Source organism: Equus caballus, chromosome 2 (assembly GCF_041296265.1).
Source record: "Equus caballus isolate H_3958 breed thoroughbred chromosome 2, TB-T2T, whole genome shotgun sequence".
Lineage (NCBI taxonomy): Eukaryota > Metazoa > Chordata > Mammalia > Perissodactyla > Equidae > Equus > Equus caballus.
The window spans coordinates 61,691,891-61,719,477 of record NC_091685.1 but is presented as its reverse complement, the minus strand read 5'-3'; the positions used below and the strand labels follow the sequence as shown (position 1 = coordinate 61,719,477).

The 27,587-nt window shown below is 43.2% G+C and overlaps 1 protein-coding gene across 4 annotated transcripts in view; it reads left to right on the top strand.

The window, feature by feature from the left end:
* Positions 1 to 6,296: 6,296 nt before the first annotated feature.
* ADRA1A (adrenoceptor alpha 1A) overlaps positions 6,297 to 27,587 on the top strand; it is a 115,118-nt gene continuing 93,827 nt past the window's right edge. For 2 of the 4 annotated variants that reach the window (XM_070256507.1, XM_070256500.1), the window contains exon 1: positions 7,285 to 9,462. In XM_070256507.1, the coding sequence (XP_070112608.1) occupies positions 8,583 to 9,462 (880 nt within the window). In that variant the 5' untranslated portion in view covers positions 7,285 to 8,582. Of the gene's footprint in view, positions 6,643 to 7,284; positions 9,463 to 27,587 lie in introns of those variants that run through there. The other 2 variants (XM_014737800.3, XM_001494586.7) reach the window with 2 other exon arrangements.

Sequence of the window (27,587 nt, the reverse complement as noted above, 5' to 3'; positions counted from 1 at the left end):
TATTTAACTGGGCTCATTTGATTACCATAAGGGAATTAACAAAAATGATGAAGTTGGCTGCAGAAAATGAAAAAAAAAACAGTAAAAATTGCTTTGTTTTGCTCTTTTCTGAGACTGGAGAGAGCAACAAGACCATTTCATCATTTTATGTCCTATATCTTATAGAAGGCAAAGAAACTGCATTAACTGCAGGTATATTAACAAGTCTGGATTAAAAAAACCCTCCATTATCGATCCAGAACTTAAGCTTATCCTTCAATAAGAGAGAAGAGACACTCTTGTTTTAAGCCCTTAGCATAATCATGTATTTTCTGCTGACCTGTGGCCAGAGGAAATTAAGGGACCTCTCCTTCTCAATACTTACTCTATGTTTTCATTTTAGAATAATTTTAAAATTAGTGCAGACTTCATCTGCTTCACGTAGGCTCAATTCAGTCCTAAAAGACTCAAGTGTGGAAGGAAAATCCCCTGAGTAGAGAGAAATACAGAAGTTCCTCTAGCTTCTTTCATGAGGTCAACCACTCTGACCATGAAGAAAAGCACTGACTAGTAAACTCTAAAACATGCACAAAATGAAAAAAAATTTTAAAAAATGCACAAAACATAGGCAGGTTCAGTTCATAGATTGCCAAGGTGCAAATAAAAGGGTCACTTTCTGTTGATTATGGGAGAACTTAACCTGGAGAGCCTTTCTCTTTATATAAATTCACGAAATGTTTTCCTTCAAATATCTGCGACGGGAAGAAATGACAATGAATATCACAAAAGGCTAACATCCTTAATATTTGTGTTAATTTTGTTCCTCCAAGAAGCAGACACCAAGATGTGATTAACCAAATGAAAGATTTATTGTGGGAAATTCCTGTGAAGGAAAAAAGAGGAATTGGAGAAGGAGAGCCTTCTGACTGTCATCCACCTCAAAATCCCATGAAGCAGAGGGGAAGGAAGGAAGATTTGGAAAGAAAAGTGTCAGACAGTGTTGCACAGTTACAAGAAAGTTTTGTCTGACCGAAGAGAAGTCCTTGAGACAAAGTCTCCTATTCGAGAAATCCTGTCTAGTAAAAACCAGCCTGCCTTAGAACTTCTGCCATGCTCAGCCATTAGCTGAGCTCCCATATGGGATGGGAGCAGCCTATAGGAAGTGTGGCATGAGCACAAGAATGGATCAAAAAGGACAAAATCTGGGACTGTCACTCAGTTATGCTGAATTATGCAGCAGGAGATCTGAAAGGCACATTTTCATGACTGCTTTAATATACAAAGAATTCTTGCAAACCGATAAGATAAACGGAGGAAACACCAATATAAAAATGGGCAATGGACATTATAACAAATTGTCTTCAGACACTCAGAACCATTTCTTCCCTTCTATGTTCTTCTCTGCACCGAAATGGCTGGAAGAAACTGTCAGCGGGATTCTAGTTTACAAGCCACCAATGAGAGGAATTTCTGTGAGACTTCTGAGAGTAGAAGAGAAGCAGAGGCCGTTGTTCACCCTGTAACAGTGTTGTGCAAGAATGAAGGCTTCAGCCAACAGCACACGTGAGGTTTGCCAGGAGCTTCTGTATTCTGCACGTTATTAATGCTTCGGGCTGCTGAACTCATCAGTGTGGTTTCCTGATATCCATGTACTTCCAGACGTCCTGAAAGCAAATAGCAGCTTTCCCTGATCTGTTTCTCAATCTTTCCTAACTGTCTTATAAGAGTCTGATTCCTTGTATTAAATCACTTCCTGCTTGAAATACCTACAACAGTTTCTGAATAAACCCTGACTGACAGGAGCATGGACAAGCAATCACAAAAGAATAAATGGAAATGTCAAATTGTATGAAAAGACACTCATAATTAAAGAATAAAACTTTTTAATGAGATATTCTTTACTTATCACATTGACTAAGGTTTACTTCATTTATAAATACTTATGTACTTGGCAAGTGGCAAAAATAATCCAGATTCTGTCATATGCTACTTTTACAAGTTTACGTTTTCCATTTCCATTTGTAAAACCTTTCTAAAAGGCAATATGTGTTATAACCTTTCAAGTGTTCATGATTTTGACCCTTTAATTTTACTTATAGAAGTTAATCTTAAGAGAAACTTAGAGCACAACGCTATATATGAGTATCACAGTAAAAGTTATAAATCATACATTTTCAAAAAAGCTAAATATCCAAATACTAAGTATACAAATACTTAAATTTATCATGACATATACATTTAATGGAATTACTGTGAAGCTGTTATAAATCATGTTTTGGCAGAAATCTAGTAACATGAGTATGTGTTCATAAAATAATATTAAATGAAAAAGATATATAACTGTAGATACAGTAGGATCACAGTATTGTATATAATGTACATATACACAGATAGTAAATACATATATAATATATTATATATATATTTCTATGTATATCATTTATATACATAGGTTAAAAAATGGGAAAATGTACCAAATATTTAACAGTGGCTATTTCTCCAAGAATAGAATTATAGACTTTTTATTTTTATACATTTCTAACTTTTCAAAGTGTGCTATTATGAACATATATTTTATAATGAAATACAGGTCAATAAGCATTTTAGTGTGCCTATAATAGCACATCAGCAGGTGGAAAAATGAAATAAAGCATTTCTATATTTGGTACAGACATTGATTTAGGTGTTTCACTCTCCTGTCAGATGATATTTGGCAAAGGTATTGAAAAACTTTGATTGATCTGTCTCAACTCACATTTGCTATGCAAGAGCAAAGTTTTATTATTTTAAAGGAATAATTTACCTGATCTAGCTATAGGCGCACTTGGCCTCATAGTCCCACCGTAACATTAATACACTGTAGGGATGGGATGTCACCACTCATAGCTTGGAGCGAGTTATTTTCTCAAGGTGATGAGAATGAACAGAATGAATGATGCCAAAGGCAGAATTGTTATTTCATCCAAGGCTTCCTTCGGCAGTGTCTGAGCACTGTGCAGTTTTCTTACATTGATAAAGAATTAGAACACAATGCTTGTTTGGAAAATTGTGACTTCATATTGCATCAATATTGTTGTGAGCAATATTTTTCATTTTCCTCCCACTTTAGCTTTTTAAGCCTTTGGAGAATTGGTTGAAAAGCCGGGTCTTTTTGGTGGATACTAACATTAAGCCCTCTACTCTGTCACTTGGAATCATAAGTACCAGAAAACAGCTCCTAATTCCATTGTGTATTGTCTTCTAAGAGAATGATTGACAGATTCTTTTTTTTATTATTTCCTTAGATTCTCCCACACTTGCTGACTTTCTCGCTAGTCACTAGCAGAGTGCTGCCAATTGAAGGCATCGAGTGCATGTTGATTGCGAGCCTCTTTTGTCCATTTACACTGGTTCCTCCAGTGTCTTTGAACTCACACACACACACACCACTCTACTATACAACCAATATCGACTTGCCTTCTTCACTTCGCCTACCAATCTGAATCCTGCTTCTCCTGGAAGTCCTAAAACAAGTAACATCATCCCATGAGCCTTCCCAGAACCTCCCCTGCAGTGGGCTTCTCAACTTCCACCACACCTGAAGTCTACAGAGTAGCACGCTTAGGTCCAGGCAAGAAGACCCCTGCCTTGTGTTTCGGGTTTTCGAGAGCCCAGCTCTGACTCCCTCTGGCCATGGCCCTTTCCTTGGGGCAAAGGGTCCACAGGACCACAGGACTAAGGTAATATCCCTGCTTGGAGCCTGCGCCCTCCCTTCTAGATCATGCTTTGATCTAGACCCAGGGACCCAGAATCTCCTGCTCCAAATGGCCACACAGCCACTTTCAGGGCCTTTAAGCCTTTTTCCTGGGCCTATCCTCTGAAGGAGAGACCACACCACAGGTGTGTGCACCCTGAGACCCATGGCCAAGAAGCAGCTGTCTGGATGTGTGGACTGAAGTGTTCACACATATTTGCATGGCCCTTCAAGATGTGGGACGAGGGAAGTGGGAAGAAAAGGAGGAGTAGCCAGCGGCCAGGGCCAGCTCTCTCACTCTGCCATATTGGGTCACTCTGATTACATCAGTGGGCCCAGGCATAATTCTCAGGTCACTTTGCACATTTCTCCAGCTGAATATACTATGCCCATGTTAAATGTGGGATTTGGACCACTCTGGGTTAGAAGTATGTTTCGCTTTAAAGTAGCACACAAAAGGAGCAGAAAGGGAAAGGTTATTAATAAAATTAATAACAAGTAGGTCGATAAGCTCTATGAGATATACTCTCACTCAGTCTTAACAACAACCCTGGGGAGTTTTATTGTCTCCCTTCAAAAATTAGGGAACCAAGGCTCAGAAAGCTGAGTCCTTCCCTGGTCTCATAGGAGGGCAAGGACAGCATCCTTATGACTCCACAGCCTACTCTCTCTTCACCCCACCTCCCCAGGTGTTTAATCCAGCACCTTCTGGGACATCCATGTCAATCATTCCTTAAAGAGTAACCAACAGATGGACAGTTTCCTCTTTGGGAGTCTATGGTTAACTATGGAAAAATTAGTTCTGAGAGTTAGTTTCACAAAGATTGATGTTCACGAGCTGAGAAGCAGATTTGAAAGACCTACCTGGTAGCATAGAGAGGCCACGCTAGAAACAAGGAGCTGCTCTTCCCAGTCTTGGCACTAGCTATGGGGAGGGGGAGATTGTGAGTATGCTTCTTTGTTGGGGGGTGGGGAACTGGGAGTTCCAAAGACCTTTGTACGTTTTGACCTTGCAGAGCTGAGCAATCTTCAGTTGCTTTTCTTGCTAGTAACACAACTTCCCTTATCTACCATGGAACAAATTTTAATGGAAAACTCTCATTCATGGTATAAGGTTAATGAATATGAAACTAAACAATAATATCTCGTTCTGGTGGATGGGATTTCCGAAGAACAGACATTACACACATATTTGATGATGAGATGTCAGAGTCACAGGGAGCTGTACTCCAGCCTTCTCCACCTGAAGGGACTGAATCCCAGAAACAGCAGGCGACTTAGTGGTAAGAGTGAGCCCAGACTTCCTGTCTCCTCACCCGGTATGCTTCTCCTACAACAAAAATTGCAGGTTTTGGATGAGCAATCCAATTGCGTATATTTTTAATATAATATTAAAGTCCAATCAAATAATATTAAGGTCTAATCAAATGTAATAGGTGTGAATAGTACCCTTATAGATCTGCGGGGTGGAATGGCATCGTGCACAAGAAAGAAGGAGATGGAAATGTTAGGTCTTTAATGAAGTAGGGCCCCCTCATCTTCTCACTGGCATTCCTCCAAGGCCTTTTTAGACGCATTGCTATATAAAAGCCTCCCAAACATCCCCGCTGGAAAAAGCAATAACATTAATAAACTTTTGTTCAGGGGAGGGAACTCAAGTGCAAACCACTGCTCAAAGTTATCTCTTTCTTACTAGGTTTAAGGGAATCTAGTAAATACTTAAAGCACAGTGCGTTTTGTCTGAATCAATAAAGATGAGAGAAGACGACTTAGGAGATGGGAATCAGAACGGAGAAAATTCTAATGTTTTTCCAATGTCCCAAAACACGTATGGCGTTATTCAATCGCCAGGTAAACAGAACACAGAATCTACCAGAAAAAAAAGTAAATAAGCTTTTCAAATTCCAACTGTTAATGAATCAAGAGGAATTAAAGAGAAGCAACATGCCTTCAAAGGATACATTTTCTTGTAAAAACTGGAAAAGAATGTGTGGCACTTTAAAAACACTAAACTGTGTAAGAAACTAGAGTGGGACTATAATGCTTTCTAAATCTATTTGTCTAAAGAAATGAGAAGTGAATCATATTTAATAAGGTTTAGATATGCTCACTCTATCTTCCTGGAATTATAATTTTATTGTAATCAGATTCACTGAATTTTATCTGATTTTACTTGTATCTTAAAACATCTGCAAATAATATAACTTACCTGCATATTTGGCATAATAACACACTTCTTGATTTTAACAGAACCTAGTCCAAGTATTAACCGAATCAAGCTGTTGAAAAGTAACTTTATTGGGCATTTCTTTGAACACACCAAACACTCGGTAATATCCGTCTGGAGAGTGTGAATTTTTCTTTATTTTTAAAATCAGGGCATTCAAAGACGTTATTTACTACAAATAAATCCGGCCCTCCCCCCCCCCCCAACACACACACACAACCACCTTTTTAAAGTAAAGCGAGAACCCAATCCACTCAAGGCAAGTGAAAAAAAAAATTACGGCTGTGCGCACTGTGCTTGTTGCCACAGAGTAATACGGTAACAGCGGAGATTACGGTACTAGCTGGGGCTACTGCCTGTGTTACGTCAGCGAGAGCTGCAAAGTTCCTTGCCATTCTTTGCAGATGTCGGGGAGCTGAATATTAAAGGGGTGAATGTGGAGCTATTGGTTGGCTGTATTTTTTTTTCCTGTTCCTATTTCGCTCTTTATTTTAAAATCTCCAGGTAAAGCCATAGCAAGCCAAGAGCTTAAAAACATCTGTGGTGGAGGGGTGAGTCAGCGGGTGCAAAAGGACTAGAAATTGGTTCCACGAAGAGACGATACCCTCTCCCCTCACGGAGGAGGCGTCAGGGCTGCTCCTGGGACCGAAACCCCGTCTACTCCCCGTCGTGTGCCGGTGGTGGCTCTGCATCTGCGCTCCAGGTGAGTGCGCCGCGGCGCGGGGCGTCCAGCATGGCTGGGAGGGTGAGGACGAATCTCTTGTGGCCTCCCGGTGAGACTGAACCCCCACTTTCCCCAAGCACCTCCCGCTTTTTTCACCCGCTCTGTCACCGGCATCCCCACCGCACCCCGTTCCCATTCTGGGAAGTTACCTCCTAGTTAACAAGTGTGTTTTTAACCCCGTAATTATCGCCCCGAAGTAGGAGAAAACCGCTTTCTGCGCTTGCTTTTAGTATCACCTGTGAACTCTTGAACTTGTGATTTTCACAATAGCCATTGCCCGGGGGGTCTCACTTCAGGGCCCAAGCCCAGAATCCTTAGAAGGCAAGATGGGTCCCCACTCCAGTACTCCTGCGTGAGTCCCTGGGGTCGGCTTGCGATTGTGGAAATCGAGGTTTCTTAAGCAGACTGTGGCCCCCAGCCCAGAAAATCCGAGGCATCCTCTGTCCACTGGCGAGCGGGCGTGATTTTTACGCCTACAAAATCCGCAGTGACTGCCACCTGCAAAGCCCCCTCTGCAGTGATTCTCACCCCCCCGGCCCCAACTCCTCCCCCTGGACCCCAGCAGCCCTCCTGGGTGTGGCTCGAGGCTCAAGTCCTCTGGGACCGCTGACCCTGTAGCTTAGAAAGGAATCCTGGACCAACCTAGATCGCGTTCAGCCCCGGGGACCCGCCGGGCTTTGCTCGGGACCTGGCCCTCAGGCCGGCTTGGCTGGGCGAGAGACCGGCGCGCTCCGCATACCCAAGTGTGAATTCCTCGGGCGTTAGCGTGCGCGCGGTACTGGCCCTGCGGTGCCCGGGTCGCAGCGGTTCCCTCTCCCAGGCCGCCCCCTCTAGGTGACTGCGAAGCAACCTGTTCAAATGGCAACCGGGTAGATCTTCCAGTTTCCACCGGCTTGGCTTGGTGCGACACACGCGCCAGCGGCAGTCGCGCCTCGCGGGCTTCGGGGATTTTCATTTCGCCGTACCGCCGCTGGTAATCCGGCCGCGGCTGCAGCAGTTTGGGATTTGTTTGCTTGGGATCTTGAACCTCGCCAAAGGCCGCGCGCGGCGGAGCGCGCAGAGCAGGTTCCTAGCGGCGGGGACGCGGCGCGCAGTCCCCTCCCGCGCCACCTCTGCTGCGGCAGGGCCAGCCGCTCCGGGACCGCAGGTCGGCGGGCTGCCGGCCGGGTCCGACCGCCCGTCGAGCCGGGCACGGCCTCGCTCTGCAGGGCGCCTGGCTTACGCCCGCCTTTCTCTTTGCGCTCTTTCAGGAGGACGCGGGCAAACAACGCTCCGCAGCTGCCTCGGTCTTGGCAAACATTTCGCATCCACGACCCTCGGCCTGCGCGCCTGGAAGCTGGATCTAGCACAAGTCCACCGCGAGCCAGCCACACGGTGGGTAACTGCGGGCCAGGAGAAGTGCCCAGATGCCAAAAGCGCCTGCCTTTGAGAGTCGGCGACAGACCGGTTCCTGCTTGTGGTTTGGAAGGAGACTGGCGCTGGATTTTTGAATTCCAAATTATGCGCAGAATGCTGAAACTTCTAACCAGGACGGATCAGACAGTGCAGAAAAGCATACTCCCGTAACTCTGGAATTGCACTTTGCACCGTGTCTTCTCGAACTTCGCGCCAAACCTTGGGAAGGGAGGGAGTTGGGGCCTGGGGCCAGCGCAGCGGGTGGAGAGGGTCCGCGGACAGCTCCGCGCGACCCTGGCCATGTTGCCTTTAATGCCCTGCCCCTTTGCGTGGCCTTCTGAGCGTTTCCAGGGCTGGCCGGGGTTGCTTCCCATCCGCGGGCTCTCTCTCACCCCTGGCCAACCCCAGCGGGCAAGGCTCCCCCGAGCCGAGACCTTTTGACTCCCTGCTCCCCCCGTTCTGGCCTGCGCCCCCGCCCGGGGGTGGCCCTCGAGAGCCGGACCTTGTCCGACCCGGCTGGGACCATGGTGTTTCTCTCCGGAAATGCTTCAGACAGTTCCAACTGCACCCACCCGCCGGCTCCAGTGAATGTTTCCAAGGCCATTCTGCTCGGAGTAATCTTGGGGGGCCTCATCATTTTCGGGGTACTGGGGAACATCCTAGTGATCCTCTCCGTGGCCTGCCACCGCCATCTGCACTCGGTCACTCACTACTACGTTGTCAACCTGGCGGTGGCCGACCTTCTGCTTACCTCCACGGTGCTGCCCTTCTCCGCTATCTTCGAGATCTTAGGCTACTGGGCCTTTGGCAGGGTCTTCTGCAATATCTGGGCGGCGGTGGACGTCTTGTGCTGCACCGCGTCCATCATGGGACTCTGCATCATCTCCATCGACCGCTACATCGGCGTGAGCTACCCGCTGCGCTACCCCACCATCGTCACCCAGAAGAGGGGACTCATGGCTCTGCTCTGCGTGTGGGCGCTCTCCCTCGTCATCTCCATCGGGCCTCTGTTCGGCTGGAGGCAGCCAGCCCCCGAGGACGAGACCATCTGCCAGATCACCGAGGAGCCGGGCTACGTGCTCTTCTCGGCGCTGGGCTCTTTCTACGTGCCGCTGGCCATCATCCTGGTCATGTACTGCCGGGTCTACGTGGTGGCCAAGAGGGAGAGCCGGGGCCTCAAGTCGGGCCTCAAGACTGACAAGTCGGACTCGGAGCAGGTGACGCTCCGCATTCACCGGAAAAATGCCCCGGTAGGAGGCAGCGGGGTCAGCGCCAAGAACAAGACGCATTTCTCCGTGAGGCTCCTCAAGTTTTCCCGGGAGAAGAAAGCAGCCAAAACACTGGGCATCGTGGTCGGCTGCTTCGTCCTCTGCTGGCTGCCTTTTTTCTTGGTGATGCCCATTGGTAAGTCTTTACAACACCTCATCTTAGCAGTTGAGGGAATCTTGACCCTCTTTCCCTTCAGCTGTCCCAGACTCAGTCTGAGAACGAGAAGGGAACTGCGTTTCAAACGGCAAAAGTGGGAGGGTGGTTAGAAAAGGCTCCCTTGTAGAAAAACGAATTTTCATTCCCTTTCTACTCCAGTTTCATGTATATTATTTCCTAGAGCACTTTTTCAACTAATGTAAAGTGGCTTCCAGCCAATTCAGATTAATTGGCCTCCTTAGTAAGAATGTCAGCTTTTCTCACTGACTTCAAGCCTGTTTAACTTAAATACATGGTCCTCTTTCAAGTCTGGGAATCTCTGTCTGCGCCAAGGCAGGGCCTGGGAAGGCCACTTTCACCTCTGCTGCTGTGGACCGCAAATTCCCTAGGCCTGAAAGTAAGCACCATGCTTATTCTGAACAAATGTGTAATTTTATTATTAGATTAGATTATTCCTGAGGGTTAGTTATAATGGTCTGCTTATGTTCTATATCTGTGTTAATTTTATTTTCTGGATTCAGTATGGATGAAAGTGTGGTGAGCCACTGACAAGAAAAAAAAAGATTTTATGTCCAAACTAATTTAAGCCTTAAAGAATTCAACATAGTGTTTCCAATAAGTAAATACTTTTCCTTTTATTTTAATAATAAGTATTAAAGCCAACATGACTCTTTATCTGAAATCATTTGGGAAGCTGCAGATGACAGTATTTGAAAATACTACAGTAATGTTACAAACCCAATTTTTGCAAGTGCTGAATTAGCTGTTACCAAAAGCAATGAGCTCATTGTAAGATCGGCAAGCTGTCCACTCGGAATAGTCCTCTATCTCCGAAAGGCCTGCGTGAGATCCCAAAATGGTTGTTTGCTATTTTTAGTTTGTGAGCTCAAATATAGACCCACACATTGGTTATCCACTAACTCTAGCAAACAAAAAAAATATGATAAAAGTTAATAAAAGTCTGTCTCTGGCACTTTAGAGTCAAATTTAAATGGCATGTTCCTAAAGTACTTTAATTTGCAGCTCTGTGTAATAGTCACCGCTATTATTCTTTGAGGGCCAACTATGTTTCAGACACTTGACAAGGCTTTTTATTTTGTTAGTCCTTTCAACCACTCAGTGAGCTGTGCGTGATTATCCAGAAATCATAAGTCAGGGGAGAGATTCTTCAGGTTCTAGAGCTCCGCTGTCTAGTATCGTAGCCACACGTGGCTATTTAATGTGAGTTAAAATTAAAGAAAATTGATATTCAGTTCCTCAGTCTAGCCACATTTCAAGTGCTCATAGCCACATGTGGTCAGTGGCTTCTGTTTTGGACAGCAGAGATGTAGAAATTTTCATCATCGCAGAAATTTCTGTCCAACAGGGCTGCTCGAGAGGCCCTTCCAAGTCCACTAACTGAGCTTCCATTGTGCCGGCCCATCATTACTGCTTACTTGGCTCCTGGCATTACATCACAGCTTTAAATTTATTTAAATAATGCTCTTTACCTGAGCCACTGCCTGCTTACCTACCTTCCCGTTTCCCATATCCTACTTCCTCCTGAAGTTTGCACCCTTATTCATGCATCCATTCACTCGGCAGGTATTTACTGGGCATTTGTTCTTAGGATGAACAAGGCAGAAAAGTCCTTGCCAGTAAGATGTTTGCATTCTTTTGGAGGAGATAGACGTAAACAAGTAAATATATCCTAAGAAGTCAAAGATTAATAAGCACTATAAAAAAGTAACCAGGATAAGAGGATAGAGAGTGGCGGGATGACAGGGTGGGTGGTCAGGAAAGTCCTCTCTGAAGAGGTAATGTTTGAACAGAGACCTGACTGCAGTGAGGGGCAAGCCTTGCAAAGTCTGGGAGGAAGGGCTTTCTGGGCAGAGGGAACAGCGAGTATAGAGATGCAAAAGAATCTGACTTGTTCAAGGCAGAGCAAAGAGGCCATTGGAGCTGAACTACAGAGGATGAGGGCGAAGACACGTTCAAAAAGATGCTGGGGAGATAGACAAGCTCAAAGTAATGTGGGTCTTTTAGGCCAAAGTAGAATTCGCCTATTATTCTAATCGTGATGAGAAGCCATACAATTGGAGGGTTTTTAGTAGGTTGGTGACCGGTCTTATATTTTTAAAGGGTCCTTCTGGTTGCTGGGTAGAGAGTGGGCTGTTTGGCAGCAAGAGTAGAAGCAGGGAGACCGGTTAGGAGGCTGCTGGAGAAGTCACGGGGAGCGAGGTCAGGCTGCCTTACGCTCAGGTGAGACGGGTGGAGTTGGTGAGAAGTAATCACACTCAGCACTTATTTCAAAGGCAGAGCTGACAAGTTTGGACATAGGATGTGAGAAGAAGAGAGGAATTAAAGAGAACTTCTGGGTTTGGGGCCTAAACAACTGAGCAAATAGTGAATTTCACTGAGACTGGGAAAACTAGAGAATGACACGGTTGAAGGGGCTGACAGGAGTGTGAAGCACGGGTGTTTATTTTGTATAGCCTATGTTGAGAAGTGTCCGTTAGACATCTAAGCAGAGATGCCAAGTAGGCAGTTAGATGTATGAATTTGGAGCTAAGAGGGGAAGCCTAGCTACTATATAAACTTGGGGCATTTCAACGTAGTTAAAGCCACAGAAATGGAAGGATCTACAGGAAAGAAAGTATAGAGAGAAAAGAGAGATAAGAACTGAGCCTTGGGACATTCTAATATTTGAGGGTGGGGAAAAGGAGGAGAACTAGCCAGCAAAAGAAATTGAGAAGGAGTGGCCAAGGAGGTAGGAAGAAAACCAGGGGGGTGTGGTGTCCCTAAAGCCAAATGGAAATGTTTCATGAAGAGAAGCGGGATCAGCTGTGTCACATGCAACTGCTAGACCAAGTCGGATGAGGACTGGGAATCAACTTTGGACTTGGCCATGTGGAGGTCTCTGATGATATGAGGAGGTCCTTTGAGGATAATAGTTTCAGTGGAGTGATGAAGACAAAAGCCCGATTGTGTGTCTTCTTGAGAGAATGAAAGATGAAGTGGGAACCGTGAAAATAGACAATTTTTTGGAAAGGTTCTGCCAGATAGTGGAGTAGGGAAATGGAGTGTAGTTGGAAGGATCTAGAGAGAATTTTCAAAGATGGGAGATAGGATATCATGTTTAGGTTCTGATGGGATTGATGGAATAAAGTGATGCTGGTGGTACAGGCATGGGAAGAGGTGGGATTCAGTGCCCACATGGAGGCCTGGGAAGTGACGGGGCAGCCAGGTTGTATGAGCCCAGAGGCAAGTAGATATGGAGGGAGAAAGGTAAAGATCTCTTTGAAATATATTTATGTCCTCAATGAAATAAGAAGCAAAATCATCAACTGAGAGTGAGGAAGGAACAGGAAATGATGATGGTTTGAGGAGCAAAAGAAGATGTGAAATGTTAGTCTTTGAGGTGAGAGAGTAAATATATAATGGAAATTTCTTAGAGCCACCAGGGAGTCCTGAGGACATGTTTGAGACTTACGGTCATAAATTTAAAGTAAGACCTGTCAAGAAGGTTGTATGTTGCTCTCTAACAGCTAAGAGGCTGAGGATTATAGGGAATGTTGCTGATGACTGACTATATCTAAGAACCATAGTAAAGAGGGGTGTTTGTGAGGGGACATAAACTGGATCAGATTAGGGCTCATACAGAGTCAGATGGTGGAAAAAGGTCAGGAGATGATAAGTGACTGGGAGTTTGGGTCTTCCGGTGGTGACCGAGCTGTCCGGGGAGATGAGCACGATGGGCTGGGTCCTGAGGTCCTCTAGGGAACAGGGACTCTGGTCTAATCACAGCCTCCCTCTTGGATCTGCTGTCTTGGGGGGTTAGTAATGTTGAGGTGAAGATGGTATGGTGGGAGGGAGTTGTGATAAGACAGGAGCTTCCAGAATCCATGGGCTTCCTCTAAATCCTAATGACGTGATGCGACAGGAGGAAAATTGAAAACTTATGTTAACAGTGCCCGACCAGGCTGCTCAGTAGGGCAAAAGATCCCTAAACCTACCAAAAAAATGGTCTACAGTTTCTTCTTGACACCAAATGAGAAAAAGACTATTTCTTCCAGGATTTATTGACTGTGTAATAAGTACCAGGCACAGAGTTAGACAGAATAAAAACATAATCTAGTTACGGAGACAGATTAGGAACACTTATTACAAGTCTGTAAGATTGGTCCTCAAAGTGGTATTACAAGTGCTGAAGAATATAACAATAGTTCACTGTGTCTGAAGGTCACTGCAGAAGCTTCTAGAAGTATTGCTGTTGACTGAGCAGGGACTTGCAGACTGCACTGCTTCTGCTGGGCCATCAGTGAGACGTTATTTATTTTTAGTAAGTATCTTAAGTACATTTTTCATGCAAAATGTGGACGAAAGAATAAATAGGCCATATATTATCATACGCGAGGGACATGAGCTCTTAAGTATGACAAGCACCCTCTTGGGAAGAAGAGGTTATCGGTCTGCGCTAGGCTACCAGAGGACAGTGGGATTAGAAACTGAAACCAGAGCAGAGATGAGTGTGGTATATGAAGCTGAGAAGTGAAGCGCCTGCCTGCGCGTAGAAACTGGCCCAGGATGATCAGGTGAGTGAGTCCTCTCCGTCTTGTCCCCAAACGTCACTCCTGTGAGAAGGCTCTGTCTCCTTATTGCCTCCCCACTCCCCTTCTTCCTGCTCCTTCCCACCAGCTCTGAATTGGTTGCTGGACTAAATAATGTGACTGCAGGTAGGAATCTGACCTGCCTGCTCTCAGGTCTAAGTCTTACTAGTCTTGTTTTCTTTTTGCATCCTAAATGTTTGGTTGAAATTCAGAACCCCTCCAGGGGAGAGGGATTACGTTTGAAGTTGTTATCAGTCATTTATACCTTGGAGTGAATGTTTTTAAAAAGAAAAGTTTTGATCATGGTTATGAATAGAGAGAATATGAAGTTGTTAGCCTTCAACATATGAAAGAAGGAAGGGCGAAAAATGTGCCTCACACAGAAGCCCTGGCACCCGAAGAATGTGCATCCCTTTCACCTATTTCATCTTTTTCCTAGAACCCACTAGCCCCGGAGGCAATGTGCCAGGTGGAAAACATGTTGGCCTGATATTTAAACCTAGGCTTTCTTTTTCATAAACTAGGGGACGTTATACAAGTCAGCTGCCTAGCATAGTGCCTAACACAGAGCAAATGGCAATAAATGTTAATCTTATCAGAATGCATATGAGTCACACACCATTACTGACATATGTCAACATAAGGATGTTGCCATGAGGAGTGGATGCCCTTGGAGGTCTGAGAAGCAGAGGGTATCAGAAAGAAAGGGATGAAGTGGGGGCAACATTTACTGAACACATAGTTACGTGTCGGAACTCTGGACACAGTGTCTGATCAAAATACAAAGTAGGCATTATTACTGGACCTAGCCATTTCTGTTATCTCTGAATCAAAGGAGGCAGCATTGGGCTGAGCGGTGGCTCATGTGGACATAGAATATTTGAGAATGATGTTAAAACAAAAAAGACAGCAGAAAACATCGTGGTGAGAAGGAGAATGTGTTTTAAAATGGGACGCTTGGGGGCAGGCAGAGCTGGCAAGGGACTCATCAGGTGGAAGCAGTGAGGCAGAGAATGATCCGTTCATTCATTCATTCATTCATTCAGCACAATTTCATTGAGCATCGACTATTTCCAGGCAGCTGGAGAATCACTGGAGATAAAAACAAACAAACGTCTGCCCTAATGGAGCTGAAAATCTGCACAGTTAAATACGTAGCAAAGTTTCAGATGGTGAAATATGAAAAACAGGAAGGAAAAAGGGCAAGTACATATAATAACATGTAAATGACATACAATGACTCTGATCCTTGTGGGTCCCCAAGATCACTTGAGATTGTTGCTTGCTGCAGGTACATAGGGATCAGGCCCCTGATTCTTAGGGCAGAGGTTGACTCCTGAGAGAGAATGGTGTGGAGACATCTACCTCACAAGTACATCAAATAACATTTCTCGTTCATCCTCCAGTTACTGAGAACTTCCCACGTGCTGGGCTTTACGTAATGCACCAAGCAAAAACAGTCTGAGTTCTTGCCTTCTAATCTCCGTGGGCAGATAGACATTAATCAGATAACCATACAAAAATTCCAAAACTATGTACAATAAAGAAGATGTGGATGGTGCCTTGAAAACATATACTGTGGATAAGGGGGACCCTGGGCAGGGAAGTCAGCAAAGGCTTGCTGGGAAGGAGGGCTTGACTTTGAGCTGATATCTGTAGAATGAGGAGGGGTTCAGCAGCTGAAATGGGGAGGGAGGGAACAGAATGGGCAAAGACACTGACAGGGCTGGTCTGAGGTTCATGATAATTTTCCAGAAGGCCAGTGTGGCCAGAGCTGAAAGGCCAAGAGATAATTGGCGTCAAACGAAGCAGGACAGAGAGGGACCAGACCGAAATAGACCTTCAGAGCCATTTTATGAGTTTTTGTTTTTATCTGAAGAAGACCAGGAACAGGGATGACATGATCAAGTCTGTATTTCAAAATATCAAGGCTTAGTGAAAATAAGACTGTGGCTAGACCAGTTGGAGACCTTTACACACGACAGGTGAGACATATCCCGCCAAGTACGAGCCTCCTCATGTGTGGCTGGAAATCTTTACTTCCGTGAGCTGCTGCAGAGTTCTGGAATGCCTCTTCCTTCACTGCCTCTAGAGCAGATTTACAAGAAAACCTTTCTCTGATCACAAATAGGATAACCAGACTCAGCTTTGAATCAATCTGGCTCTTTCTACAGGACGAATTTGTCAATGAAGATTTACCATCATATTCAAGCTGGAGGCTTGAGGACATCTACAGTGAGTTCTAGCTGTGCTTGAACAATAGCCGACTCAAATCCGGCCACAGACAGGAAGCCGTTAGTGACAACACTTAGTGACCGAGGCATTAGTGTGTTTTGTTATTTCATAGTTTCAGGTTCGGATGTGAGGACAGTTTTCCAAGGCACTTTCCGTGTCTAGCAGGTTCACCGTGTGTCAGCCCTGCTGTTTGCGTTGCCAGCTGGACACTTGCATAGTGACTTCTCATTTCTGAATTATCTATTTCTTTACTATTTGAAAATTTTCATCCAATATTTTCATACGTCATTTATATTTTGACTTTTGTGATGTGAAATTGTTTGTGCTTTTTGGCCACTTTTTATAAAGCCATTTATTTTTATTTCTTTTCCATTTGTAAGCTCATTTTATACGTTGAAGATATTAATAGCATATTTGTTGAATATACTAGGTTGCCAGTTTTCTCATACTGCATTCAGACATGCTGAGAAAATGTAGCTTCTTTATTTTCCAAAAACCAATGTGATCTTTTTCATGAACTTCCACAGAAATACACACACACACTTTTAGTTAAACCCAATAAGCTCAGGCAGATGCAATGTTTTAAGCAGCGTCTTTCTATATTCAGTCTTTTTTGGATAACTCAGCCTTTCAAATCTGCCCCCCTAAGTTGTTGACCAGGCCTGGAGACTCCCATAACCTCATGGCAGTGGAACGGGGGATAGGAAATTAGGGTGCTGGGCTCACCCTTCAATGTGAATTTCAGTGTCCTGCACTGGTGGGGTTGGCTCAGTCTAGCAACTGGTGCTTAGACACTGGTCCCCAGCCATCTCTCTGTTATCCCTCAATGAGTGTGAGGCTGCTTGCCCATGGGCCCTTGTCCTGTCTGATGACTCAGCCCCACTCAGTTCTTACTGCAATGACAGACTCTCAGGGTTTGTCTGTGACTCCATTTGGTTCCTGGCTGGAGTGACACCTGCTCTGTTACAGTTGACTAAGGAGTCACTTTGTTCCTACAGCCCCATGATCCCCTTTCAAAAGCTCCTCAGCCAAATCCTCAGCAACGTTCCATCCTTATCTCAAGACAGGGAGAGCCCTGTGGGTTCCTTCCACAACACACCACACCAAACCACACCACACGGCACCATGCAGGCTTGCTCTCTGCCCAGCCATGCTGGCTGCCCCTTTAATAGGTGCTGTAGCCTTCATTGCTGTGCCATCTCCCAGAGGCACAGAACAGAGAGTGGGAAAAGGCACCGTCACTCCCACTTTTATCTTCTTAAATGCTTCTATGGTCCTTGTTGAGAGAGGAGCTCAGAACAAACACTGGCTGCCTCTTTCCATCACCTCCTTCCTCATTTTACCCCCGCAGTTCCCCTGTAGGAGGCAGGTGGGGAAGACTTTCCCTTCCTTTGTCTGGCTAAATAGGACACTCCTCTGAATCATGTCCTCCTGCTTTCCAGAGCGGCATCCACCTTCTATGGAAGAGTAACGAACTGCAGGTGGAGAGAGAGACAGGCTTACGAAAAGAGAGTAAAGATGAGGAGTATTTAACAATCTTATAATCCTTATACATATTTAGCAATGATTTTTCCCATTGGCTTTTTTGCACTTTATTGTTTCGTGGTTTTTACAAATATAAGGACATTTAAAATTTTTACGTAGTCGCATATTTTAAACTGTTTCTTCATGAATTGTGCCTTCTAAGGGATGCTCACAGAGATCTTCCCCAATGTAAATCAGATAACCTCCAGCTTCTCCTGGTTCTTTTAGAGCATCATTTGTAGTCTACCTGGAATTTATTTTTGTCTTTTGGTAGGTGACGTCTGTCTATATTTATGTTGAAGTTGTTACCAGATATTCTTAAAAGATTTATTGAATAATCCATCCTTTCCTGTTTTATTTGGAAAACCACTTTTGTTATATTAGAAAGGATCTTTAATCTATTTTGAGACTCCCACTTCTGTTCCGTTTATCTGTCTCTCTACTTCAGCAGTGGTGCCACATTATTTTAATTACTGTGGTTTCATAATACGTTTTAATATTTTCTGGTGTAAGGCCTCTGGATGAATATTCTTTTGCAAAATTATTTATTAATTATTTTTGAGGGCGATCAGCCCTGAGCTAACATCCACCACCAATCCGCCTCTTTTTGCTGAGGAAAATTGGCCCTGAGCTAACATCTGTGCCCATCTTCCTCCATCTTACGTGTGGGACGCCTGCCACAGCATGGCTTGGTAAGCGGTGCTGGGTCCACACGCGGGATCTGAGCCGGCAAACACCTGGCCCCCAAAGCTGACAGCACGAACTAAACCACTACACCACCAGACCAGCCCCTCAAAATTACCTTGTTTGTCTTCGTACATTTATGCTTCCAGGAAAGCTCAAACTCCTTTTGTCAAGTTACACCCCTTCCCCCACCGACACGACACGCGGGCACGCACGCAGACACACACAAATCCTATCATATGCTAATCATAAGTTTTTAGAATATATAGATAATTTGAAAAGTGACACCTTTATCATGCTGAGACCTCTTCTTAAGACATATGACATGTCTCTCCAGTTACTTCCCAAACTATTTGAACTATTGTTTACACTTTACTTTTAATCACACTTACTAACACATCCTGGAAAAGCGATTTTACAATGAAGTGAGAAGCGCTGCGTTGGTATTTCAACATTAGCTATGACATGATTGTTGGTTTTAGACCAATACACTTCATCAGATCAAGGAAGTATCTTTCTATAGTTTATAGAACAATTTTACCAAAAACGAATTTTTAATTTTATCAAATGCTGCTCTTTTGATATCCATCAATATAATCTTTTTTTCACTGACGTTAATTTGATAAATGTTTTTCATAACATTAACCTATCCATATATTCTTGGATTAAATTTTATCTGATCAGTGGCATTATTCTTTTTTGTGTTACTGCATTATACTAAATATTTTGTTTCTGGTTTGCATCTGTATTTCTATGTGAAATGAGTATATTGTTTCACTTTATTGTGCTATCTTTGTCACATTTTGGTATCAAGTTTATGTTAACTTCATAAAGCAAATTGTGACACTTTTCATTTTTTTTCTACAATCTGTAACAGTTTAAATAGCATAAGAATTATGTGTTCTTTGAAGGTTTGAAAGAACTTGCCCATAAAACATTTGGGCATAGCTCCTTTTATGGATGCAATTCTTGGAAACTGGTTTCTATTTCTTCCATGGATAGTGGTCTATTCTGATTGTCAGATTTGATAATCTTTGTTTTCTTACTTTCCATTTTCCTTCTCATGGAGGTTTAACATTTTAGTATAGACTTCTACATGAAATTCTGTAATTGTTCATTTCTTCTCTATCTTTCTTATTTCCCACATCAGGCACTTGTGTTTCGTTCTTTTTTCTTCACTGAGATATCCTGGAAGATTATCTATTTTATTAGTTTTTTCAAAGAACTCTGGTCCTGGGTTTATTAATCATTTTAATCTGTTTTTCAGTGCACTAATTTAATCTCTAGAAACTTATTTCTTTTATTTTTCTGGTTATATTTTGTTCTTTTATATTAGCTTGGGTAGAATGTTTGGTTCAGGTGTTTTAATTCTTTCCTGTCTAGGATTCAAAGTGATCAAAGCTGTGCCTTTTCCTCTCAGCAAACTTGGGCTCCTTGCCTTAGGCTTTGCAAGGCGGTGCTCTCGCCCCATTGATCTGTGTTTCCACTTTTAAGATTACCTTTGTCCTGTGGAGACAGGAGAAGATTCGTTGTGTTGTTGTTGTTTACTAATTTGAAAATAATTGGTGTTTTTAATCCCCCACTTTTAAAAATTAATTTCAAATTTACTGCATTGTGGTCAGAGAATGTGAACAAGATAATTGCTAGCTTATAGAGTTTATTGAGATTTTCTTTGTGACAATGTATGATCAATAATTAGCATATTTAATACATATATATTAACTAAACTTTTATAATGGTGTTTTTAAGATCTTCTTTATCCATTATTCTGTATCTTTACCTTTATCCATCGTCCTCTTTATTTGTCAAATATTGAGAGAGGTATAGTAAAACTTCCCACTGCTTCTGGGAATAATTCTTTAAATTACTTCCTATATTTTTAACAGGTGTTGCTTTATATATGTTGATGCAGTTGCTTGATACGTAAAACATTGAGGGGCCAGCCCTGTGGCGCAGCAGTTAAGTTTGCATGTTCCACTTCAGCGGCCCGGGGTTCACCCGTGCAGACCTATGCACCACTTATCCAGCCATGCTGTGGCAGGTGTCCCACACATTAAAAAAATAGGAAGATGGGCACGAATGTTAGCTCAGAGCCAATTTTCCTTAGCAAAAAGAGGAGGATTGGCAGCAGATGTTAGCTCAGAGTGAATCTTCCTCAAAACAAAAAAAGATTGAGTCAATAATATCTTCATTTAAAGACAGGCCTTTTGTCCTATTTATTTTTCCTCGACTCCGATATATTTTTGTTTGCATTGGCCAACATACCTTTGCCCATCTTTTTACATATCAGCTTGTGTATCTTGTGTCAAATGGATTTTTCATAGCCTATGTGTTGAATCTAGATATTTCTCTTAGTAAGGATTTAACTAATTCCCATTGATTGTAACAGATATTTGATTTTTATCTTCTCATTTTATGCTTTCTGGCTTTATGTTTTCTTCCTTTTCTTTGTTTTCTGCTTCTTACTAATTGGACCGTTTTCTTTCTTTCCTGTGGTCATTGGCTTAGTCAGTTTAAGCTGCTGTAACACAATACCACAGACTGAATATCTTAAACAACAGACGTTATTTCTTATAGTTTTGGAGGCTAGGTGCCAGCATGGTTGGGTTCTTGGTGAAGGCACTCCTCCTGGTTCACAGACAGTGGCTCTCCCGCTGTGTCCTCACATGGTGGACAGAGAGCAAGCTCTGGTCCCTTCCTCTCCTTATAAGGGAACTGATTCCATCCTGGGGGCTCCAGCCTCATGACCTCATCTAACCCGAATCACCTCCCAAAGACTCCACCTCCTCATAAGATCACATTGGGGGTTAGGGCTTCAGCATATGAATTTGGGGGGCACAAACATTCAGTCCATAGCAGTGGTGCCTACGTGCCACTTATTGCATCTAATTTAACTCTTAGAACAAGCCCGTAAGATAGAAATTGCTGTGCTCATACGGAGAAGCGGAAACAGGCCCAACAGAGATGAAGTGTCATCTTGCTGGAGCTGCTTGGCTGCCTTCCCTGGAATAGACAAGGGAGGTCTGGCCATGAGTTAGAAGCCTTGGGTTTCTCCTAGGGTCATCAATAGAAAAAGGGGCTTGCATGGAGTCAGTCGCCTTCAAACTTCTCAGCTTCAGAACTTCTTGTTCAAATGAAATCCTACTCAGAAGCCCAAGAGGTAAAATGGGTGAAAGTGATGCCGTGCCCGTCGCAGCCGCCCGCGCACCCTGGGTCGGGCCGCAGCTGCGGAGGGGACCCTGGAGCACAGGTTGCTCTCTGCTAACGGTATCTGATTCCAGACTCAGTAAATGGTATCAGAAGAAGTTCCGGAAGGAGTTCGGTTTGGATTTTCAAAGAAGGGGGGAAAGTTGACAAAGGGCATGTCAGCTGTCATTATTCTGGAATGCTGGCAGAGTGGTAGTCTTTGCCCAAAAACGGTTTGAAAAGGGAACATTGCACACTAACTTTCTTTCTTTTTTTTTATGTGCTATCCACATTTAGCTCATTGCCAGGGCAGTTAGTTGCCAGTGAGAAACCTGCTGTTTACAAGTTGATCCTGTAGTTTGACCCCTTATGTTGAGAAACGTTTTTGAAGTTTACCTGCAATCTGTAGTCGTGTTGTTTTGCAAAGTGATTTCGCTGTCATTAGGAGATAACGAAAGAACAATCTCAGAAATGGAGTTTTTTAGAGGAAACTCTAGGATAAGATGAAATCCCAGAATAACAAACCATTCCTGAAGGAGTCATAGCAGTAGTTCTCAACCAGGGACAATTTTGCCCCCCGGGGGACATTGGCAAGTGTGGAGACATTTTTGGTTGTCACAGTGTCACGGTTGGGGTGGAAGTGCTTTTTGCATCTACTGGAGAGAGGCCAGGGATGCTGCTAAACATGCTACAATGCCCAGGAAAGCCCCCACTACAAGAACCATCCAGCCCAAAATGACAACAATGCCAAGACTGATAAACTTCGGTTATACTATAAGAATTCCTAAAATCTATCAAAATCTTTAGAAACACCACATTGAAAACAGAATACCGATTTTGATTATCATTCAGATTTTTTTTTACTGTCTTTCCAACATCTTGGTTAGAGATTCAGAAAAAAAGCCTGAGGTCTCCAGATGGCTCCTAAAAAGGTAATAGTTGTCTACCCACTATTTTTTTTATTTTAGTAAAATTTACGTAACATGTGATTCACCATTTTAACCATTTCAAAATGTACAGTTCAGTCGCATTTATTACATTGACAATGTTGTGCAATCATCATCACTATCTACTTCCAAAACATTTTCATCACCCCAAAATGAACCCCCGTATCCATTAGCATCCCTCTCCATTTTCCTCATCCCGAGCACCTGGCAACCATCAGTCTGCTTTCGTCTGTGTAGATTTGCCTATTCTTGATAGTGCATATAAATGGAATCATGCAAGGTGTGGCCTTTTGTGTCTGGCTGCTTTCACGTAGAATAGTGTTTTCAAGCTTCATCCATGTCGTGGCAAGTGTCAGCATTGTAATTCCTTTTTATGACTGATTAATATTTCATTGTATTGATAGACCATATTTGATTTATCTGTTCATTAGCTAATGGACGTTTAAGTTGTTTCTACCTTTAAGCTATTGTGAATAGTGCTGCTATGCATATTCATGTAAAAGTTTTTATTCGAATACTTGTTTTCAGTTCTTTTCAGTGTATATCTAGGAGTAGAATTGCTGGGTCATATGGTGCTTCCATGTTTAACTTCTTGAGGAACCAACAAACTGTTTTCCCAAGCAGCCACCCCAGTTCACATAACTGCCAGCAATGTATGAGGATTTCAGTGTCTCCACATCCTCACCAATACTTATTTTCCTTTTTGGTTTCTTTTAACCATAGCCATCCTAGTGGATATAAGGTAGTATCTCATTGTGGATTTGATTTGTATTTCCCTTTCATGTGCTTGTTGGCCATTTGTACACCTTCTCTGGAGTAATGTCTGTTCAAATCCTTTGCCCATTTTTAAATTAGGTTGTTTTGTCTTTTTATTGTTGAGTTGTAGGAGTTCTTTATATAGTCAGGATACTAGACCCTTATCAGATACATGATTTGCAAATATTTTCTCTCATTCTGTGGGTTGTCTCTTCACTTCTTTGATAGTGTCCTTTGATGTGCAAATGTCTTTAATTTTTATAAAGTCCAATTTATCTACTTTTTCTTTTGTTGCTTTTTGGTGTCATATCTAAGAAATGGTTGCCTAATCCAAGGTCATAAAGACTCATCCCTTTGCTTTCTTCTCAGAATTTTATAGTTTTAGTTCTTGCAGTTAGGCCTTTGATCCATTTTGGGTTAATTTTTATACATGGTATGAGGTAAATTTCCAACTTCATTCTTTTGTACATGGAAATCCAGTTGTCCAAGCACAGTGTGTTGAAGAGACTATTCTTTCCCCATTAAGTGGTCTTGGCACCTCGTTGAAATTTGATCGACTATGGTATATGGGTCATTTCTCGACACTCAGTTCTTTTCCATATTCCATGTTTCTTATTCTTATGTCAGTATCACACTGTTTTGATTACTGTAGCCTTGTAATAAGTTTTGAAATTGCTCCCCACTATTTTTTACATTCCCAAAAGCTTAATGGAAGTTTTCAAAGAGACTCCTCTTTTTTTAGAAAACTACATAGAATAGTACAGGTACAGAATTCCTTTGGAATTCCCAATTTAAAAAGCTCTGAAGATGGAAAGTTCTACAATACTAATTTGGGACCAAAACCTGAGTAGATCAGAACTCATTTAGCAGCAAACCCAATCTGAACTCACATGAATCTACAGATTCTATGAGATCTATGAGAATATAGATTTCAGAATATAGAGAACATAGAATATAAAATCCATGAGAATATGCATTTTATATTCATACATTGAGTTGCAGAAAGATTTATGTGTTTGATTGAGGGGTGCTGCCCCACACCCCACTGGTGGTGTTATACTATGTGCAGTATATGACCCATATTATCTTTAGAAAATCTGAAAAATCCTGAATTATAAAACACACGTGGCTCCAAAGGTCCTGGAGAGGAATGGTGTACCTGTATTATTTAACTAGAGCTATTATTGTTTAGGGCAGCGCTGCTCATGTTGTAATGCTCAAAACTGCTGATTTTCTGTCTTTGGTTAGAAAAACGTGAGAAACCAATGATCACGATGTGTTTTATGAACTGGCATTTGTGACACAACTGATCTGTGTTAGTCAATGTGTTAGGCACTTTCCCTATTCTAGTTCGTTTTAAATCATTCAAAACACAGATTCTGTGGGGAAAAATAATAAAGTGATCTTTGGCAGTGAAAAGTTGGGAGTGGTTTTTCTGACCTCTGTACATAAATCAGGAGAGACTGAAAAGGAAAGCTCTGTCGTGGATTCAAGGTCCTACTTAGCTCCTGTGGGTGGGAAACCAAAGAAAGTCTGCCTCCCGCCGTTGGGGTGCCGGCATCTGGTCTGGCTTCTGTGTGGGGACTAGCCCCGGCCCTTTTCCAGGTGTCTGCCTCATCGCTCCAAGAGGAGGCAGACCTGCCAGGATCCCCTATCACCTCTCTGTGGCCCTCTGCAGCCATCATGGGCTGTTTGTGATTTCCACATGATTCTCCTCTTTTAGATTAGTTTACATAGTTTGGAATTTTACTCTTCCCTGAGTTATTTTGGTTTAAACATTGCCCTTTTGGCTCATTCTTTAAAATGAAAATACCCAGGCCATCTGTGAGTGCACACATTCTGCCTCTGGTGCATCTAATCCTATAGCCTTAGCTCATTATTCAAGTGTCATTCTATTTAACTCCATCATTCCCCTATAAAGTTATGAGGAGGTGTTTTTGAGGCTCGTAGAGGTCAAATAGTTTACCTAAGGCCACCAAGCTAGCAACAAAAGGTCCATCATGATTTTTCCCCTATAGCATATAACTTCCTCAATAGAAACGTATTGATTGTATGGCAAACAAAGCATGAGCTGTAGTCGCCATCTCCAGAAGAAAACAGAAAAACCTACCCTTTCTACCCTGACCGTGTCGTGATTAGCTTGAATAGTGTCCTGGATGAAGGGAATAAGTAGACGAATGAGAGGAATTGAAGCTGGAAAAAGCCAGGACAAATAGAGGGATGAGCAGAAAGTGAGGGGGAGCAAGGAGTAAATCATTAACAATGTGAGTCTAATGTTCACTGAGTCGTCAGCCCAGTACTTATCCTGAACTTGCTAATTAGTCAAGAAGTGTTTCTGAAGCACTCAGCATGTACTGTGTGCTCAGTTCTGAGCTACGTCTTATGGAGGATACTGGATATGACCCACTGCCTTCAAGTCTAATTGGGGAGAAAGGCTAAAACCCGGGAAACCATAGTTAGCAGGACAAGATAACATCCCTTATAAATGCTCTAGGAGTTCAGAGGTGAGATATGTCAGGCAGGGCTTAGAAAGTCGTGGAAATCTCTGTGGAGGGAGGGAGTCTTCAGTTAGATCTTGAAAGGTAGGATTTGAAAAACCAAGATCCAGGGAAGGAGTGAGCATGGCATGTTCATGGTCTAGTGAGATAATCCCCTGGAGAGGTGCTTGAGTGTGTGTGTGTGTGTGTACACGTGTGTGCACATGCTCGTGTGAGTGCATATGGAGAGAGCCATGGAAGGCAACATTGACCAGGCTTGGTGGGACAACATTCTCCAGGATGTGTTTTTGAAAACTGTACAAGGATTTTGTCCTTGAATTAAGGGGATGTGGGGAGCCACTGTGGGTTTGGGCGGGTAAGTGACATGGTGAAGCAGTGTTGGAATAAGATTAGACCAGCAGTGATGACAAGATGTGTTGAAGTGAGAGACTCAGGCTGATTGTTTAGGTTTTAATGAGGACCTGAACAGAGGAGTGGCCATGAGACACAGAGAGAGTGGGGATATTTCAAGGCAGAGTCAGTGAAAATCAGAGGCTGCTTATGAGGAGGCAGAGTGGGAGAAACAAAAGGTAGCATTTGTACTTTGAGTATGGGGTGGGGTTGTGATGCCATGGACAGAGATGCTGGGAGGAGGAATATGTTCTGGAACGCCTTTAGTTTTAACCATGGTCAGCTTGAAATCATGGTACTTAAGTGAAACTATCTAGCACTGTCCTGTTCAATATGCAGCCTCTAGCCATGAGTCATGAATTAAATTTAAATTGAAATTGGGAAAAATTAAAAATTCAATTCCTCAATAGGCTAACCACGTTTTGAGTGTTCAATAGCTACATAGAGCTAATGGATACCATATTGGACAGTGCAGATGTAGAACAATTTCCATCATCTCAAGAATGTTCTATTAGACAGGACTGATCTAGAGAACAGTAGCAAATGTTCACATTATGGTGAGGAGAAAGTCTTGAGATGAGAATGGGAAAATTGTGATGCTAAGTCAATGGGTCATCTCTCAAGGAGGAAAGCCTAAGGCTGAATTTAGGACATGTATGAAGTTGGGAAAAATAGGCAGACGAAGAATAAACAAAAATTGTCTGAGATTTTGGAAAAGTGGGAGACTCAGCATAACATAAAACCCTGGCAACAAAAAGAGGAGAAAACGTCAGGGAGGAGGGAGTGGTGCCAGTGTTAAATGCTGCAGAGAAGTCAAGGAGAAAGAGAACCAGGAAAAAAAATGTGTTTTTAGTAATCTGAGGTCATTTGTGACCTACAAAACTCAATGGAGGAGTGAGGGAGAGATGCAGTTAAATAGCAACGCCACCAGCTTTCTCTGAGACTGAGGCAGGAGTTCAGGACTTAGGAACAGCTTCAGTTGAGTAGTGGGGATGGAGGACTTGTTCAGGAGGATGTGGAGAGAAGAAGGGAGAGGAATGAAGGAGACTGAATTGTCACCACCAAGAGCTTCATGGTCAACTATTATTTTTTTCCCTAAGAAAAGGAAGATGAGTACAGAAGAAGAGGGACTCTTCAGGGGTTGATTGAGAGGATTGGAAGGAGAGTGTACCTGTGAAATCCAGGTGCCTTAACAGTTGTGATGGGACGAGAAAGGGGGCATGAGGAGGGGGGTTAGACTTTGGGGGACTGAGGAGATAAGGGAGAAGGGGCGCTGTGGGTGGGCTTGCTGCCGT